General features: G+C 31.9%; 1 protein-coding gene and 1 pseudogene across 1 annotated transcript; both read right to left on the bottom strand.

Moving 5' to 3' along the window:
• Positions 1-2,858: 2,858 nt before the first annotated feature.
• Positions 2,859-9,332, bottom strand: LOC18050153 (annotated as a pseudogene).
• Positions 9,232-10,028, bottom strand: LOC18050152 (caffeic acid 3-O-methyltransferase). Its single transcript, XM_024187518.1, has 2 exons — positions 9,638-10,028; positions 9,232-9,258 (listed from the first exon to the last, which is right to left on the bottom strand). The coding sequence occupies exons 1-2, from the start codon at positions 10,016-10,018 to the stop codon at positions 9,232-9,234; spliced, it is 408 nt and encodes a 135-aa protein (XP_024043286.1). The 5' UTR covers positions 10,019-10,028.
• Between the last annotated feature and the right edge of the window lie 9,690 nt (positions 10,029-19,718).

Below are 19,718 nucleotides of genomic sequence, written 5' to 3'. Positions count from 1 at the left end.
CTAAAGTCTACCATCTTACCGGCCTCAAGAATTTAATACTCAGGTAACTACCAAAACAAAGAGGATAGAGAAAACCTGCAACTTTGGCACTCTAGTAGCTCTTCTAATTAACTCCACTGCATATATCTTATCCATTTTCAACCCCGAATGCTTAAGTTCACAGAGCTCTTCAAACTTTTGATGGGTAATGCTGCTCCTCAAAGATAAAACAAACCCCAGACATGCATGTAAACATATTTGGGTTCATTATCTATATGTAGCAAAACTAATTCTCCTCTAAATTTGACAAATAAAATTTTATATATATCGGCAGCATGAATCAAAAGAAAACGAAAATAAGTCAATATAATTGATTAGTGTATATCTGTATGTGTGTGTGTGTGTGTGTGTGTAGTTTACCAAATGAAAGTGCCACTAGTAAATTTGAAAATTGAAAGAATGGAAAGAGGAATCTCATCTAAGAATCGAAATCCAAAATGTAATGGGTCAGATAGTCTGGAGTCAGTTTATCAACTCCATTTTTCATCATAAGGTGTCTTATATTTGTATATTAAAGAACCAAGCACTTGTGAGAGAACATGTGCCCCTCACACAACAAACTCTATTTGTCATGTTCTATAGTTCCTCAAAGAGTAAAATCAAAACTAAAGAATTCCCATCTTTTATCAACTTCACAACATTATTCACAACCAATAGACTAGGAAAAAAAAGTTATCTATAGAAGAAATTTTTTCAAACAGGTTACATGCAGTTTTAAAATTGCTCTATTATTTATTAACATGTAAAGCAAACGAATTAACGAATGTGATCCCAAATTTGCTCAAAGCATCACTAACCGACTTCAAAATTGGAAAAGTTCAATGAATCAGGCAACAACAACAACAACAATAATAATAATAAAAGAAAAAAGCTTACTTAAGGTTAAGGATGGTGTTGACGATAAAGAAGCTGTAATTAGAAATGGAAAATTGAAGCAAACGGCTTAACACAGAAGGCTGTAGTGTCCTTTAGCCTGAGGGAATTGATAATGTTATTGTTCCTCACCCATCATACAACAAATGGTTGTTTCAAAAAATGTAAATTTTGATTATGAACTTAAAACGTACCTCAAATAGTAAAATCTATACTTGAACTCTATCATATAGAGATTGAACTGATATTGGTTCCATTGTGTTCGCACAAAGAATTTCATTTTACATCCAACTTGCTTCCTCAGCTCAGCCATAGCCCCGGGAGACTTCCTCACATCACCCCATTACCAATTGTTCAATTAACTCATTTGTGAAGTGTTCAACCAATCGTAATTACAAGTTTTAAATCTCTTCAAATAAAAAAAAAAAAATTACTAGTTTTAGTAAGGAATTACTTACTGCCTCGGGTGATTCAATCGGCACAAGAACGGATTAAAGTGACGCGAGATTCACTCTGATTTGATATATGCCTAAACTTTCATCACCCCTAGCTTTTGGTTGCACTTCCCCGCGATGATTATAATTTCGTCATCGCTTGACTGCAAGTGAAAGAACATATCCATGTACCGAATCATCACAAATGTTTAATCACAACAAAAAAATCTGATCCTCCAGTTCCAATTTTGTTTGTTAATTGCTATCTCCAGATCGATTTTCAGATGAAATAGTGTTGTTAATGCAGTGCTGAGAAATTTTTGGAAAACGCGTTGATGCAATTAGATTAATATACAAACCGTTGCAACGGTTGTAAGTTGCTGCATCAATTCTCCAATAAATAATTTCAGTCGTTAGACTGAACAAAAATGCATCCAACGGCTTTGTTGAATAAAGATAAAATTTATGGTATGGTGGCGGATCCATTACAATAATCAACTACTTGTTTTGGTCAATCAGGCGTTGGGTCAATTGTGCCTTTGACGAAACGCTGGAAATCCTTTTGCCTGTGCAAACTATATTATTTACTTCTAGTTCTGATGTGTCTGTCATATGTGACTTGTTTCGAAAGACTTCTACTATTTTTTTAACCCCTTTGACCTATAGTAGCTTACGAAGTGGAATTGTAAAGAAGATAGAAAAAATAAATTTTGTAATAAAATTTATAGAATAATTGAGTCTAAAAAAATGACAAGACCTCTCTATTTAATATTTATATTAAAAGAAAACTCACTTCCGTAAATTAACTCAAAAAGAAAACTAAATCACAATTATAATGGAATTAAAATATAATTTCCCTAAGCTAATTTAAAAATAAAAAACTAAATCATAATCTAAAATGAAAATAAAAGATACTTTCCTAAGTTAACTAAATCTCATACTTTAATTGACTATAATGAAAATAGAAAGTTTTAAAATAATAGAATATCATAATTGACTCTAATTAAAATAGAAAATCCTAAAATAATAAAATTTTAAAATTTTAAAATTCCTAAAATAACGTTCTACATCATTAGCTCTCAGTAGTTGTTTAATAAAAAATTAATATCTCTATAATCCATTTTCAATATATTTTCAGACTTCATTTGATTCATTTACTGTGTATTTTATTACGTTCAAAAATCAAACTTTATTACTTTAAATTATTAATTATATATTGCTGATTTTTGCACAACATAACTTTGAAATAACCAGGAAAAGAAAAAAAATAACAAAGTAAGATGAATACACTATTTTTTTCCTCGATAAAAATTAAAATGGAGAAGAGTGCATAAGAGCTATGTTAAAGCAGTCAATCTCCTTTAAAGAAACAAATGTTCATAGAATGAAAAAGAGTACATAAGAGAAGCGCTAAGGCCAAACGAGAAGAAAAATTAAGTAACACAAACCAGAAATTGGTGACTCCCCAAACAGAGTTGAGAAGACCTTTCCTAATACAAATAAAGCAATTTATTATTTGAGGAATTCCATAACATATAAATTGCATGCACAATATTCGTAGTTGACGCCTTTAAATCCAGCTTTGATTGCTAATTCACTGTATTCTTGTTTGGTCCGCTCTCTTCCATGAGGAACTTGGATTAAACAAATTGTATCCAAGAGGGAGATCTCCCTTGAAGTCGCGCTATTCTCAGGCACTTCTGGAAATGCTGCATTAACATTAAGCAATTTCCCACCATCCGGAAGAGCTTTGTAACAATTTTTCAACAATTTCAAGGACTGCTCATCATCAAAACCATTAAGGACCCACTGCAAAAGTTTAATATTCATGTTAATTCTCATTAGATCTATTAATCTGAATATATATGATCAATTTATGTTATAGAACAAAACATACGTATACAGTGAATTAACCTTTTTTTTTTTTACAGTTTTCATAATATTTTGGTATTCCTTTTAAGTGTTTTTGGGAAAATTCTAATATCAAGTGAGTAACAGGTTAAGGTAAATCTACAAAATATTAGGGAGAAAAGTGTGATTCACCCTAAATCAATTTTTCCTTATAACGATAATTTCAAATAACACACACACACACATATAACCTTCATGAAAATGGTATCTGTCTCAAGAACACTTTCAAACAAGTCTCATGTTGAACCTAGACCAGAATTATTATCCAATCAAGAATCTCCAGGATCTAGCTGAACTCTCTAATCAATGTTTCAAGAAAGGTTAAACCAATTTCACACATCTAAATCACCCAGAAACAATATGCAAAGAACAACAAATATAAGTGGTTCGGCTGGAGGCAGCCTACATCCACTGAAGAACAGAGCAACAGCTTTTATTCAATAACCAAGAACAAGTTACAAGTTTAGAGACGAAGTTACAAGCAACACCCTCTCTGATTTCCCAGTCCCTTAGACTATTTATACTAGCTTAGAGCCCGTTACAAAGACCCCCTGTCAACCAGCTGTAATCTGGGTTTGTTAGCTTACAAACCCAGAATTCTCCCGCCTGCAATAACTGATTTTAACAGCTTCCAGGACACGTGTTGAAACCCTTACAAACAGCAAGCCCCAAAACGACATTCTTTCATGCCGTTCAGAGTAAGTGGAATCACGTGACATTTACATGCTTCACTTAAAGCTTTGGCTGACGACCAAAGTTTGTCATACAGGCTTGTATCCTTTATAGCTGACATATCGTATATCAACATTACCACAGACTGACATGACGGTTGATCTTCTGGAATTCAGCTTAAAGCTCATACTTTAACATTCTCCACCTTGAGCTTGAAACTCTCATGACCTGCTACTCTTCTCTTCTACCATCTGTATTTCAATTATCACAGATGCCAGCCAAATCCAAACAGAATTTGAATTTAGCTCCTGGAACAGCTTTAGTCAACATATCTGCAACATTGTCATCTGTATGGATTTTCTGAAGCATTACAGTTGCTTTTGAGACTTCCAGCCTGATGAAGTGCACCTTAATGTCAATGTGTTTGGTTCTTTCATGGTGTGTTTGATTCTTGCTTAGGCATATAGCACTTTGGCTATCACAATGTATCACCACAGACCTCTGATTGACTCCAAGCTCCTTCAACATACCCTTCAGCCATATTGCCTCTTTTATGGCTTCAGCAGCAGTTGTGTACTCTGCTTCAGTTGTGGACAAAGCCACTACACTCTGTAGCTGTGATTTCCAGTTTATTGTGCAATTGTTGAATGTGAACAGATAGCAAGTTAAAGACCTTCTTCTATCCAAGTCCCCTGCATAATCAGCATCCACATATCCCACAATTAAACTGCCATCTCTTCTCTGTCCCCTATATATCAGACCATGCCCAGAAGTTCCCCTTAGATACCTGAGTATCCACCTTACAGCCTTCCAATGTTCTTTTCCAGGATTAGACATATACCTGCTGACCACACTGACTGCATGTGCTATATCAGGTCTGGTGAGTACCATAGCATACATTAAGCAGCCTACAGCACTTGCATAAGGTATTTTTATCATTTCAGACTTGTCAGCATCAGTTATTGGGCACTGTTGTTCTGATAATCTGAAATGGGCTGGTAATGGTGTTTGCACTGGTTTGGCAGTAGTCATGTCAAACTTATCAAGTACTCTCCTGATGTAATCTTCCTGTGTAAGAAACAAGGTGCCAGATTTCCAATCTCTAATTAGCTGCATTCCAAGTATCTTCTTAGCTGGTCCCAGATCCTTCATCTCAAATTCACCTTTGAGTTGTTGTTTCAGAAAATTTATGTGTCCTATGCTTTTGCTGGCAATAAGCATGTCATCCACATACAGAATCAGATAAACCATGTCCCCTGATATCTCTTTGTAGTAAACACAGCAGTCTAGATTACACCTCTGAAAACAAAGTTTTATCATAAAGCTGTCAAACCTGAGATACCACTGTCTTGGAGACTGCTTGAGGCCATAAAGTGATTTCTTCAGAAGGCATACCCAATCACCATTTGACTGGTCTTCAAAGCCTTCAGGTTGAGACATTACTATTTGTTCTTCAAGCTCACCATGTAAAAATGCAGTCTTAACATCCATCTGTTCAAGATGCATGTTATGAACTGCAACCAGAGCTAGGATCAGTCTTATTGAGGTATGCCTAACTACAGGTGATTAGACTTCTGTAAAATCAATCCCCTCCCTCTGTGTGTAGCCTTTGGCAACCAGCCTAGCTTTATATCTCATGGATTCAACCCCTGGTATACCCTGCTTGATCTTGTAAACCCATTTACAGCCTACTGCCTTTTTATTTTCTGGCCCTTTTACAAGCTTCCAGGTGTTATTTTTGTGTAATGACTCCATTTCATCCTTCATAGCTTTTATCCACTTATCTGCATCCTTTCCTGAAACAGCTTCTCTGTAGGTTTTGGGCTCATCATTGTCTAATTCATGGGCTGCTGTTAGAGCATATGCAATCAAATCTGCATATGCAAACCTCTTAGGTGTTTTAATAACTCTCATTTGTCTGTCTCTTGCCAGCTGATAGTCTTGAATATCTGTATGAGTTCCAGAAGCTTCACTGATATCTTCAGCATCTTCTCTCTCCATGTCTTCAGCTTCATCATGGTAGTCCAGAGCTGATTTACCTTTAAACTCCACCTTCAAATGTTGTCCCTGTGAGTCAAGTCCTCCTTCTAGTTTAGCAGGATCCTTTTGATGTCCTTTCATTAACATCTCTGACTCATTGAAGACTACATCTCGGCTGACTATGCACTTTGGTGGCCTCATTTCAGTGCACCATAGTTTATAACCTTTGACACCTTCAGGATAACCCAGGAATACACATTTCAGTGCTCTTGGCTCCAGCTTCCCTTGCTTGACATGTGCATATGCTGGACAACCAAAGATCTTTAGATTTGAATAATTTGCTGCCCTTCCTGACCACATCTCTACTGGTGTCTTGAAGTTTAAGGCACTGGATGGGCTTCTATTCACTAGATAACATGCTGTCATCAAGGTTTCAGCCCACAGTGTTTGAGGAAGCTTTGAGTGGATCAGTAAACATCTGACTTTATCCATCAAAGTCCTATTCATTCTTTCTGCTAGCCCATTCTGCTGTGGAGTGTAACTCACTGTTTTGTGTCTTGCTATGCCATTGAGTTTGCAGAAATCATCAAACTGTTTGTTGCAGAATTCAAGCCCATTATCAGTCCTCAGTCTCTTAATCCTCCTACCACTCTGAGTTTCTACCAATGCTTTCCATTGTTTAAACCTCTCGAAGACTTCATCCTTGCCTTTCAAGACATAAACCCATACCATTCTCGAGTAATCATCTATAAAAGAGAGAAAGTATTTTGCTCCACCTAAAGAGACAGTCTGTGATGGCCCCCACAGATATGAATGGATGTAATCTAAGGTCCCTTTTGTGTTATGCACTGCAGTTTTGAAACTAGTTCTTGAGGACTTGCCTAGGACACATACCTCACAGAACTCCAGAGATCCCAACTTATCATCCCCTAAGACTCCCTGTTTTTCTAAAATTTTTAGCCCCTTCTCACTCATATGTCCTAACCTTAGATGCCATATGAGAGTTTTATCCAAACCCAGACTTGCTGAGATACTAACATCCCCAGTTACAGCTGTGCCTTGAAGCACATATAAGCCATTTTGCTTATTCCCTTTCATAACCACTATAGACCCTCTAACAACCTTCATTACCCCATATTCAACTTTAATGGAGCATCCAACTTGATCTAGAGTGCCTAGAGATATTAAATTCCTCTTTAGATCAGGAATATGCCTTACATCTCTTAGCTCCCTAATCATCCCATCAAACATCTTAAATCTAATGGTTCCTAACCCAACAACCTTACACATTGTGTTATTCCCCATCAGAACCTCACCTCCATTAAAAGCATTATAAGTAGTAAAAAGATTTTGATCAGGGCACATGTGATATGAACATCCAGAGTCAAGAATCCACTTACTGTTTGTCTGAGTTTCAGAGGCCAAAAGGACACCAGCTGAGTCATAGCCCTCATCCTCGGATGCAACAGCAGCATCACCATTCTTTCCATGCCCTTCTTTATCCTTGTTCTTTCTATCTGGACAGTCCCTTTTGAAATGCCCTTCTTTATGGCAATGAAAGCATTTCAGGTTTTTATTCTTGGACTTTGACTTGTCCCTTTTCTTCCCTTTGTTGTATTCTTTCTTCTCAGGTCTTCCTCTTGCCATCAGACCTTCCCCAGCTCTTGTTTCTGTCTTCTTTGTGACTTCTTTAGAACTAAGAGAGTCCTTTACATCAGCCATTGATATTGACTGCCTTCCATAGAGCAGTGTATCTACAAAGTGTTCATAGGATGGTGGGAGAGATGCTAACAAGATTATTGCCTTGTCTTCATCCTCAAGACTCACATTGATATCTTCAAGATCCAGGATGATCCTGTTAAAGCTATCAATGTGAGTTGCCAGAGAGCTTCCTTCCTCCATTTGCAAAGTATACAGCCTATTTTTGGTACAAAGTCTTTTGGTTAGAGACTTCTTGGTATATAGGTCTTCAAGTTTTATCCAGAGGCCTGCAGCAGTTGTTTGATCTCCCACTTCCCTGAGAACTCCATCTCCCAGACTCAAGATTAGTGTGCTATGAGCTTTATCCAAAGCATCTCGCATTTCATCATCAGAAAGCTTGCTGGGTTTCTTTTCAGATCTTGGATCACCCAAAGTCTCCTCCAGCCCCTGATGAACCAACAGAGCTCTCATCTTGAGCCGCCATAGATGGAAGTCGTTTTCTCCAGTGAATTTTTCTACCTCAAATTTAGAGGTTCCCATTTCTTGGATCAAAGATCAGAGATAAGGCTCTGATACCAATTTGTTGAACCTAGACCAGAATTATTATCCAATCAAGAATCTCCAGGATCTAGCTGAACTCTCTAATCAATGTTTCAAGAAAGGTTAAACCAATTTCACACATCTAAATCACCCAGAAACAATATGCAAAGAACAACAAATATAAGTGGTTCGGCTGGAGGCAGCCTACATCCACTGAAGAACAGAGCAACAGCTTTTATTCAATAACCAAGAACAAGTTACAAGTTTAGAGACGAAGTTACAAACAACACCCTCTCTGATTTCCCAGTCCCTTAGACTATTTATACTAGCTTAGAGCCCGTTACAAAGACCCCCTGTCAACCAGCTGTAATCTGGGTTTGTTAGCTTACAAACCCAGAATTCTCCCGCCTGCAATAACTGATTTTAACAGCTTCCAGGACACGTGTTGAAACCCTTACAAACAGCAAGCCCCAAAACGACATTCTTTCATGCCGTTCAGAGTAAGTGGAATCACGTGACATTTACGTGCTTCACTTAAAGCTTTGGCTGACGACCAAAGTTTGTCATACAGGCTTGTATCCTTTATAGCTGACATGTCGTATATCAACATTACCACAGACTGACATGACGGTTGATCTTCTGGAATTCAGTTTAAAGCTCATACTTTAACATCTCCACCTACATGTTCAATGCCTGAAATTAAAATAATAATAATAATAATAATTTTTGTTAGCTATTGTGTATCCCATCAATGAATCATTAACAAAAATAGTATATAAATTTTGTAAGTAACATACCAGGGTAAGATGGGGCATTTTTAATAACATAAGGTAAATCATAATTAATACCCTTAATATGAGAGTATTTGGAAATTATAATGTTAAGAGTAGCTCCTAAGCCGCCACCAACATCGACAAGCTTCTTAACATGCTCAAAGCCTTTGTATGATTCTAGGACCTTCTCCATGACAACAGAAGTGTGGCTTAACATTCCATTGTTGAAAACATCATTGAATCTTGAGTCAACGCCCATGTAATCGTAGATATGCATTCCGTGCACTTTATTAAACGCAATTCCTCCTTCAAGAATTTGCTCTTTCAACCGAAACCTGAATTTTCCAAAATCCAAACACAGTTAGTAACAATTTTAGAAGCTTAGTTTGTAAAATTAGACCGCATAATTAACCAAGATAAAGAATACTTTATTAATTGTTTGTTACAATCAACCCTTTCTACTTTCATATTTCAAAAACGCTTGGACTTTAAACTTTTTTTGTCTTTTACCACAACAGAAGTAAAATAATTGAAGATAACTGTCTTTTTAGCAGCTGACGGATTTTGATGGGTTCAAAACATGAGATGCAAATGATTAATTTTTTTATATATATAGACAACTAGAAGGTTTTGATAATTTTCCTTAATTTACCAAAATTAGCAAAGAAAAGAAAAGAGAAAAAGTAATTCTGTATACCAGCCATCCATGAGGACCTTGTCGAGAGACAAGGCCATGTAGGGACGCAACGACGCGCCGTTTTGATTATTGCGAACAAAGTATTTAGAAACAGGAGCAAGAGAGTAGAGCCTTTGTCCATCAACAAAAGAGCAATGAAGAGCATTGTAGCTGACAAGAAGCCTCAGCACCCGATCTAACATCATGGCTGCAGCTTCAGGATTATTATCTTTTAAGGGAATTTGAGCCACAATTTCCGAAACCGAAAGCTTAGCACCAGGACCGGCTTTGCTTATGATCTCAAACACATCAAGCTCTACCACTGCTTGCATAGCTGCAGGTAGCACTATGGCACTTGCCAGTTCCATTGCATATGAAAAATTATTTGTCTCTTCTTCCCGATCAGCTATAGAAGCCATGATTATAATTTGCTTCTTCTTTATTGCTTGCCCCTGTTTTCCTTCTTTTTTCCCTCCTTTCTATTGAATCAGTCAAGGCATGGGTTCAACTATATTATATCTCATCACAAATCATGCTCGTGTTCCCATTTTTTCATGCCTGTCCTCAAGGTTTGCGCTAATTTCAGTTTATCAACAAGGAGAGCCACTCCTGGCTACAGCTATTGACCACGAATAGTATAATATATGGACATATATATAATATATTAGTGATAAATTCCCATTCATATATAATATATGGACCCATTGCACTACTCGTCATGTAAACTAGTTCAAACAATACGAACTGAAGAAATAAAAAAAAATCAAATAATCATGTTAGGACTAATTATTAACGTAATTGATAAAATTTCTTGAACTGAAAACAAATTTATTTGCCATTGGATTAAACAAAGAAAATTTTACATGAAACATTTGCGGGAGCGATGCTCGTGGATTTTAAATCAAATTCAATCTGGGATCTACATATTACTAGACAATAACTACCAACTATCATCTTGTATATTTAATAATGACCACACTCTTTGAATGAATTCATCGGATATTTTTAGGGAAAAAAATCTTAATTTTTATAAAAATAAATAAATAAGCGGAGCTTATTAATTGGATTACCCACCAGCCTCCAAAGTTGGACACACATCAGTAACACCCACCAACGGGAAATGATACAACATAAATAAGCGGGCCATAGTTGGGCCTACATCACAAATCCTGCCGTTATATTTTGCCCAATGCGACAACATGTCAACATTACCCTCCGGCCACAGCAATTCTGTCGTATGGCAAAAAATCCAACCGAATCCAAGGGACACTCTTCATTCAAAAAACTTAGCTACATTTTCGGAAAATAATATCAATACTCAAATTGTTGTTTGACTACCATGTATACAGATATTTTTATATTGTTCTAAAATAAATTTTCAACAATTTATAATAATATAAAAATCTTTGGCATTATGATAAGTATTTTAAAATATACGAATATGTGTGATTATCTAAAATATACCGTATGTCTCTAAAACATCGTTCTTCCCTGTCAATTATCAACGAGCTAAAAACAAAAAAAACTGATCGCCGCCGACCTATTAATAATAATGGTAACTTGTTCTTTTGACAAAGTAGCATTGTTGTTAAACTAATAAAGGCAACCTAAAAATGGTTATTCAATAATAACAACAATCAATTGCATGAACTTATTTAGTTAAGAAAACACGGTAAATATATACTTATTAAAAATTTCAAGTATACATAACACTTTCAAGATCATAAGTATAAAAATATTACATTTAAGATATTTTGAGTTTATAAAAATAAATAACTTACCGCTACGCTTGACCTCAAAAAATAAAAAACAAACATATTATTCTGACACATGGATTCAGATTCATTCAGACTTCAGTTACATTCAAATCCATTCAGATTTTACACAAAAGAACAAACCCTACCTTAGTTTTCTCCGTCTAAAAAACTAATGCAACATGTAAATTAATAATTCTTCTTGTATTAATTATTAACATATATAATTGGTAAAATTTCTTGAACTAAAAACAAAATATTTGTTCGAACCTGTTAATACGGATGGGAGAAAATTTTATTTTCCATTAGATTAAATAAAGAAAAATTAAAATGAAACATTTGCATACACTATCACTCTCGGAGATTAAACCAAATTCAATTTGGGATTGACATAGTACTAGATAAAAACTACGTCAATTATCTTCTTTCATATTTAGCAATAACCGTAGAATAAGCTTTTGATCCGCACACTCTTTGAAGATTAAATTCATTGGATTCTTTTAAAAAAAAACTTTAATTTTTATAAAAATAACTAGGAAAAATGACACATACACCTCCACAGTTTTGGAAAATGATTACAAGGACCTTAATTTTTTAATAAGGGATATCAAGACTCCTTTTTTTTATCATAATACCCTTTGACTTTATAAACCCAAAATAATTGACCTTAAAATTTTATAATAAATAGAAATATGGCATTAAAATAAATGTAATTATATCGACATTTTAAACTAATTTTAATATTAAAAAATTATTTTTATATTTTACAATATATTAGACCAATTATATTATAATTAAAGTAATTTTTAATAATAGATAGAAACATAATATTAGAATTAAAATAATTTTGAATATTTTGTAAAAAATAATTTTAATATTATTAATAAGATATATTATGTTAATTGCAAAATATATTTAACCCGGAGATTTTTTAAAATCTTTATAATAAATACAAATATATTATTAAAATAAATGTAATAATTTAAATTTTTAATATAATTTTAAATGTTAAAAATAATTTAATATTATTAGTCTACTAAATAGATTATATTACTTATATTAAATTTGTATTAATAAAAAAATTTTAAAGTCAAGTTTTTAATTACTAAATCAAAGGATATTATAGTCAAAAAGGGGTTTTGTGTTCCTTTTTAAAAATTTAAATGTCTTTATGACTATTTTCTCAAACGTAAATAAGTGTCTTTTTTTCTAAATAAATAAATAAGTGGAGCTCATTATGCACTTAGCAACCCGCCAAAGTTAAAGAGTGTCAAATTTTCATATACAAAATAAAATGACAATGTGTGCTTGCTACTTGCTAGTTAGTTTTATTAATTAAGAACATGTTTCATATTGAGGTGTTTTGACAAAAATAAAAAATAAAATTATAAAATAAAAATTAATAATATGTGATAAATAATTTTAAAAAAAAGGCCAAAAAAATATTATAGATTTTTTTACATATAAGGATGTGATAAATTCAACTTGACTTTTAAATTACAGCACCAAGAATTTATTAAATATTTTAATATTATAACTTACAATATCAAACTACACGTTATTCCAGTTACTTAAATAGTTAATTGAGTTATGTGGACTTCGCTATCACGTACGTCAAATTCGGATTCTTCAGCAATTTTTTTTCATTTGTAATTAATTGATTTTCCTATTCATTAGGGCCTATTCGTTAATTAAGTCAATAACGTAAGCCATTTAAGCTAGCTATCAAGTTGTCTTCACCCATCTGCTGCACACCATGCATGACTACATTTTTTTGTCTTGATACATTGGTTTCGTTTCTACAAATTCCAGCTGGTGAAAAATAAAATTAGCTAATATTTTTTTTTAACTTCTTTAAATTAGCTAATATTTTTACAAAATTGTCATTGTTTTATACTTTTATTTACAGTTGTACCACTTCATTATTTACAACTTTACCATTGGACTCATTCATACAAATAAATTAAAAAAAAAAAAAAAGGGATTCCCTTTATTGAACAAAAAAATGTCCAATCATATGAATAAACTAAAAAAAAGGGATTCCCTTTTTCGAGGTTCCAATTCTAGATCGGTTGTGCACTCTCTTAGCTTCTTCATGCTCTCTTTATTGGCTTCTTCAATTCTGTGTCTTCTTCTTGGTAAGAATTAGATAACAAATTTATTTTTTATTCAATCATTTACAATATATTTATAAATTGTAAGATAGTAAATACTAAATTATCTCAACTAGAAGAACTATATAGGGGTCGCAACTATACTTGATTCAAAAAATTGATTGTATAAGATTAAATTATTTTAGGTCAAATGGAGAACATAAATTCAATATAGTATATTATATACAATGTTAATTTGTTAATTATACTTATTGTTTGCCTTTTGGATATTGTCAATGTGATATTGTGACGGATTGATGATTTTATGCTTTTATTAATTTGTTAATTAAACTTTTCGATGATTGCTTTTTTAATTTCTTTTATGTTTTTATTTTTTATTTTTCAGGTGTTAATTAATGTCAAACAATCAATCATTAAAGCCTAGAAAAACTCTTCTTGCATTTTTTAAGAAAAAAAGATGGTGGTCAGTCATCAAGTGAGGTTCCATGTAATGTTGATCATCCTAAACTAAATGAGCAACCCGCATCTAAGTCTCGAAGAATTGAAGCTCAAAGTGAAAATATTGCTTCATTAGAACGAGATCCAAAGTTACGTAAACCAATATGGACATATTCTGTTAATCAACAAGATGATGTTAGGAGAACGTACACCAGCATGGGTCCATATCAACCAAAGTAAGAAGAGTTTCCACCTTCATTTGATAGGCAACAATTTCATCGATTTCAATACACTTAGTATGCACAATTTCCTTGGCTTGAGTATTCTAAATAAATTGATGCTACATATTATTTTCCATGTTTTGTTTTTTACGAAGGGTTTAGGAGTTGGAAGATGATTAATAATGGAGAGAGATGTTCCTTTTTGCATCATGAAGCGGGGGCTTAATTCACATCATACTAAGGCTATGCTAAAGTATGGTGGTTTAAAGAATCCATCTCAATATAGATAGAGTCTTGAATACACAATCATCACAACAGATTTTACAAAATAGATTGTGGCTTCAAACCTCACTAGAAGCTGTTAAATGGCTTGCAAAGCAAGCATGTGCTTTTAGAGGCCATGATGAGTCCATTAAATCCTCTAATCTTGGAAATTTTATTGAAATGATAAAATATTCAGTAAGGATGAATAAAGATATTGCTGAAGTTGTTTTGGAAAATACTCCAGGCAATGCAAAATATACTTCATCCGATATTCAAAAAGAGCTTTTGAATATTATTACCAATAGAGTGTGGCAAAAAAATTGTGAAGAAATTAGAGAAACAAAATTTTGTATTCTTCTTGATGAAGCACAAGATGAATCTAAAAAAAAAATAAATGGCTATTATTCTTAGGTATGTTGATTGTGATGGATTTGTTAGTGAACAGTTTTTTGAAGTTGTGAATGTGAAAGAAACTAGTACATCAACTCTTAAAAAAGAAATATGTAATGTTCTTACTCGTTATAATCTTTTGGTTGAAAATTTACGAGGACAAGGATATGACAGTGCTAGTAATATGCAAGGTGCATGGAATAGATTGCAAACATTATTTCGAGAAGACTGTCCATATGCATATTATGTACATTGTTTTGCTCATTGGGTGAAACTAGCTGAAAGTTTGAAAAGATGTGCCTGATGTATGGATATTTTTTTCAACTTTGAATTCCATTGTCAATGTTTTTGGTTCCTCTCCTAAGCGTCATTCTGAGTTGAAATCTATTAGGGAGGCTGAAATTATTGATTTGATAGCCTCTGGGGAGCTTGAAATTGGCACAGGAGCTAATCAAATTTGTTCTTTACAACGACCTGGAGCAACTCATTGGAGCTCTTATTTTACTTTGGTCAGTAGGTTAATCAGTATGTTTGGTTCTGTTCATGAGTATCTTGAAAAGATGATTTGCAATGGATTGAATAATGACATACGAGGGGAAGCTAAAGGTATTTATGATGCAATGTCAACCTTTAAATTTGTTTTTATCTTGCACTTGATGAGGTTGTGGGGATAAGTGATTTACTTTGTCAAGCATTGCAAATGAAATCTCAAGACATTTTGAATGCTATACGTTTAATACCGGCTACAAAATTACTTTTATTAAGAGCGTGATATCACTTTGTGAAAGTCATCATATTGATGTGCCTGGAACGAATGATCGCTATATGAAAGGTACGATGCGTTCTTGTCAATAGAAAGATTACGTCACAGGGGGAGCATTATTATCGAATTGATTTGTTTAATGTTGTAATAAATTTTCAGTTGATGGAGTTAAATAATAGATTTACAGATCAGACGATGAAACTTCTTACTCTGAGCTCTGTTTTGAATCTTGTTGATTCTTTCAAATCATTTAATGTTAATGATATTTGTAATCTTGCAGAGAGATTTTATCCTCGGGATTTTACTCAATTTAAGATACTTACCCTGAGAAGACAGTTAGAATGTTTTCAGATTGATGTGCTTTGTCTTTTTGAGTTTCAATGTATTTCTTCACTTTCTGAATAATGTCGAAAATTAGTTGAGACATGAAAGTCTAAAATTTACTTCTTGATAAACATATTGATTCATTTAGTGTTGACTCTTTATGTTTCGACTGCAACTACTGAACGAGCATTTTTAATTATGAAGCTTATCAAGACACTACTTCGAAATAAGATGGAGAATGAGTTTTTATTAGATTGTATGGTTATCTATATTGAAAGAGAATTTATAGACATTATCGATTCAGATTCGATAATAGATGAATTTAGTTCTTGAAAGTATTGCGAGGCGCAACTGAAATAATGCTTAATTGTGATTGAATTGTTTCTTGGATTTGATGTATTTTCTTATACATTAATGAAATTTTCATTAAGCTTTATATTTTTAGTTGGGATAATATTTGGACTTAGAAATAAAATTTAGCCCACCCAGAAATTTTTTCCTGGCTTTGTCCCCCTGTATCTAAGTTAACTAAGATATTAAATCACATACATTACATATTGACATAATAAATGAAGTTATTTGAACCCACCAAAATTCTCATCATATCATTTATTTAATTAAAAACACAATAAATATTTAAAATTTAAAAATTTATTTAATAAACCATTTTAATACCTAAAATACCCTCAATCTAAATTATCAATTTCAGCCCTTTCTCCATCTCCTTTTTCCTCAATCTCTTGTCTTTTGTTGGTCATTATTTTATATTTAAACTAGGAAATAGAACCGCACTTTGTGTGATTTTAAAAAAAGAATTTAATATTATCTTTTTTTATTACTTTGCATTCGATGAAACTGATAAAAAATATGAATTTTTTTTTTAAGATGACGCAGCCTTAGAAAACTAATGTTATTTATGAAAGTTTATTATTTTTTTGTTAACATTAAAAAAATATATTAATGTGTATAGTTAAGTGTACACAACATTTTCATCAATAACAATCATGTTCATACTAATCAACTCTCTATTTTTCTTGGTATTAACAGACTCACACATCTTACAAAGCCTAACCGTTATCATCCAACTATCTTTATCATTGTTTAACTCATGAAGAAAAGAGTACTCAATGAAGCACACAATACTAAAAATTTAAATAAGTCAAAAAAATAAAAACACAATAACATTTTTAAAGAGGATGTTCGTTAAATAATAAAAAAAAAACTTAAACATAACAAATCTTAAATGCTTAATATTTATAGAGTTTGAAGAAGCCAAAAGACACTAAATAAAAAGTTGCATAATTAAATATAGGATTATGACATTAAAATTAGGTCCTAATGGCATTGGTGAGAGAAGATGAAGGAACCTTCCTTCCTATATTAATTAGCTGATGTATTTTAAACCACTAAAATTTAGTTGTTGGCTTAATAAAATAAATGAATGTTTCAAAACTTATAATTAATTTATTATTAATGGTTACATATTGTTGAATTTAAATAGAAAGAGGAAGAGACATGTAATCTTTTGTAATCTATTAATTATTTTCTATTTTTAATATTTTGTAATGTAATTATTTTTTAATCTCAACCAATATATTAGATAATAGAGAATAAAAAAAGATGAGAAATAATGATGCCACAAATCTTAATTACTTAATATTTATAGAGTTTGAAAAAGCCAAAAGGCACTAAACAAAAGATTGAATAATTAAATATGAGATTATGACATTAAAATTAGGCTCTAATGGCATTGTTAAGGGAAGATGAAGGAACCTTCCTTCCTATATTAATTAATTGATATATTTAAGCCACTAAAGTTTAATTGTTGGCATAATAAAATAAATAAATGTTTCAAGATTTATAATTAATTATTATTAATGGTTACATATTATTGAATTTAAATAGAAAGATGAAGAGACATGTAATCTTTTATAATCTAATAATTATTTTTTATTTTTAATATTTTGTAATGTAATTATTTTTTTAATATCAACCAATTTATTAGATAATAGAGAATACAAGAAGATGAGAAATAATGATGCAGCATCACCTCCTCTAGTCCTAACTTTATATATATATATATATATATAGAATTATAGATATAGATATACATAGATAGATATAGATTTTTAATATTTTGTAATGTAATTATTTTTTAATCTCAACCAATATATTAGATAATAGAGAATAAAAAAAGATGAGAAATAATGATGCCACAAATCTTAAATATTTAATGTTTATGGAGTTTGAAGAAGCCAAAAGGTACTAAACAAAAGATTGAATAATTAAATATGAGATTATTTTATTAAAATTAGGCTCTAATGGCATTGTTGAGGGAAGATGAAGGAACATTCCTTCCTATATTAATTAATTGATGTATTTTAAGCCACTAAAATTTAATTGTTTGCATAATAAAATAAATGGATGTTTCAAGACTTATAATTAATTATTATTAATGGTTACAAATTGTTGAATTTAAATAGAAAGAGGAAAAGACATGTAATCATTTGTAATCTAATAATTATTTTCTATTTTAATATTTTATAATGTAATTATTTTTTAATTTCAACCAATTTATTAGATAATTATATATTAACTGATATCTTTATTATTAATATATTTTTTATCTTTATTTTTTTGAGTGTCATAATATGATATATGTACAAAGCATATCCACCAATATTTTAGATATTTTAGATAATAGAGAATATAAAAAGATGAGGTTGAAAGAAGATGAAAGAACCTCTCTTCCTATGTTAATTAGGTGATGTATTTTAAGGCTACTAAAGTTTAATTGATAGCATAATAAATTTTGAAGAAGCCAAAAGACACTCAACAAAAAGTTGCATAATTAAATATGGGATTATGACATTAAAATTAGGCCTTAGTGGCATTGTTGAGGGAAAATGAAAGAACCTCTTTTCCTATGTTAATTAATTCATATATTTTAAGCCACTAAAGTTTAATTGCTAGCATAATAAAATAAATAAATGTTTCAAAAGACTTATGATTAATTATTATTAATGATTACATATTGTTGAATTTAAATAGAAAGAGAAAAAAGAAGTACAAAGAATATCTACCAATATTTTAGATATTTTAGATAATAGAAAATATAAAAAGATGATGAATGATATATATTAATAGAGTTACTATTTATTAAATGAGTTAAATATAATCAAATTAATTATGAGAAGATGAAAAGTCAAATTTAAAAAAAATCTCTATTTATTAAATAATAAAAAATATACAAAGAAGTGAAATGGTGATGTCACATCACCTCCTCAAGTCCCAACTTTATATATATATATATAAATATAGATAGATAGATAGATTGTCCATTTTTCTTTTGCTTAAGCTTTTCACAGACTAAACCTATAAGAAGGCAGCCCCTAGGAATCTCTGTACAAAGATTTAGCGATATTACTAGGTGAAGAATTCCAGGAAGAGAAAAAAATAAAAAGCCCAAATTAGAGAGATTATCAGTCACCGAATTTCCTTCTTGAAAGATATGGATACAATGAAAGTTCAATTTACCGTGCTTAGGTCATACAATTCATCCACTTTGTGCCAAAGCCATTGCAGAAGCTGAGAAGAAGGATACTTATCGACAAGAAATTGCCGAAATTAGATCACTTCCTCCTATAATCGATCAAAGCCACCAGTTATGAAAAGCAATCTCTACTGACAGAATGATATCTAAAATTTCTACAGAAAGAAACCTAGACGCATTGCAAAACAATTAAGCCTTAGAAAATTCTATTCTCACTTCCAAAAAATGTGCCACTAGAAGATAAACTTGGATTGCCTTTCGAAATGTTATCATATTCCCTTCAATCCAAACTACTGAT

Source organism: Citrus clementina, unplaced genomic scaffold (assembly GCF_000493195.1).
Source record: "Citrus clementina cultivar Clemenules unplaced genomic scaffold, Citrus_clementina_v1.0 scaffold_3, whole genome shotgun sequence".
Taxonomy (NCBI): Eukaryota; Viridiplantae; Streptophyta; class Magnoliopsida; order Sapindales; family Rutaceae; genus Citrus; species Citrus x clementina.
Note: the sequence above shows the minus strand (reverse complement) of the source record. Positions and strands in the feature narration are given on the sequence as shown.

Coding starts and splice junctions, on each gene's coding strand:
- LOC18050152 (XM_024187518.1), bottom strand. CDS start 10,018: ATGGCTTCTATAGCTGATCGGGAAGAAGAGACAAATAATTTTTCATAT. Junction 9,259..9,637: donor TGGCCTTGTCTCTCGACAAG/GTCCTCATGGAT, acceptor TGGAAAATTCAG/GTTTCGGTTGAAAGAGCAAA.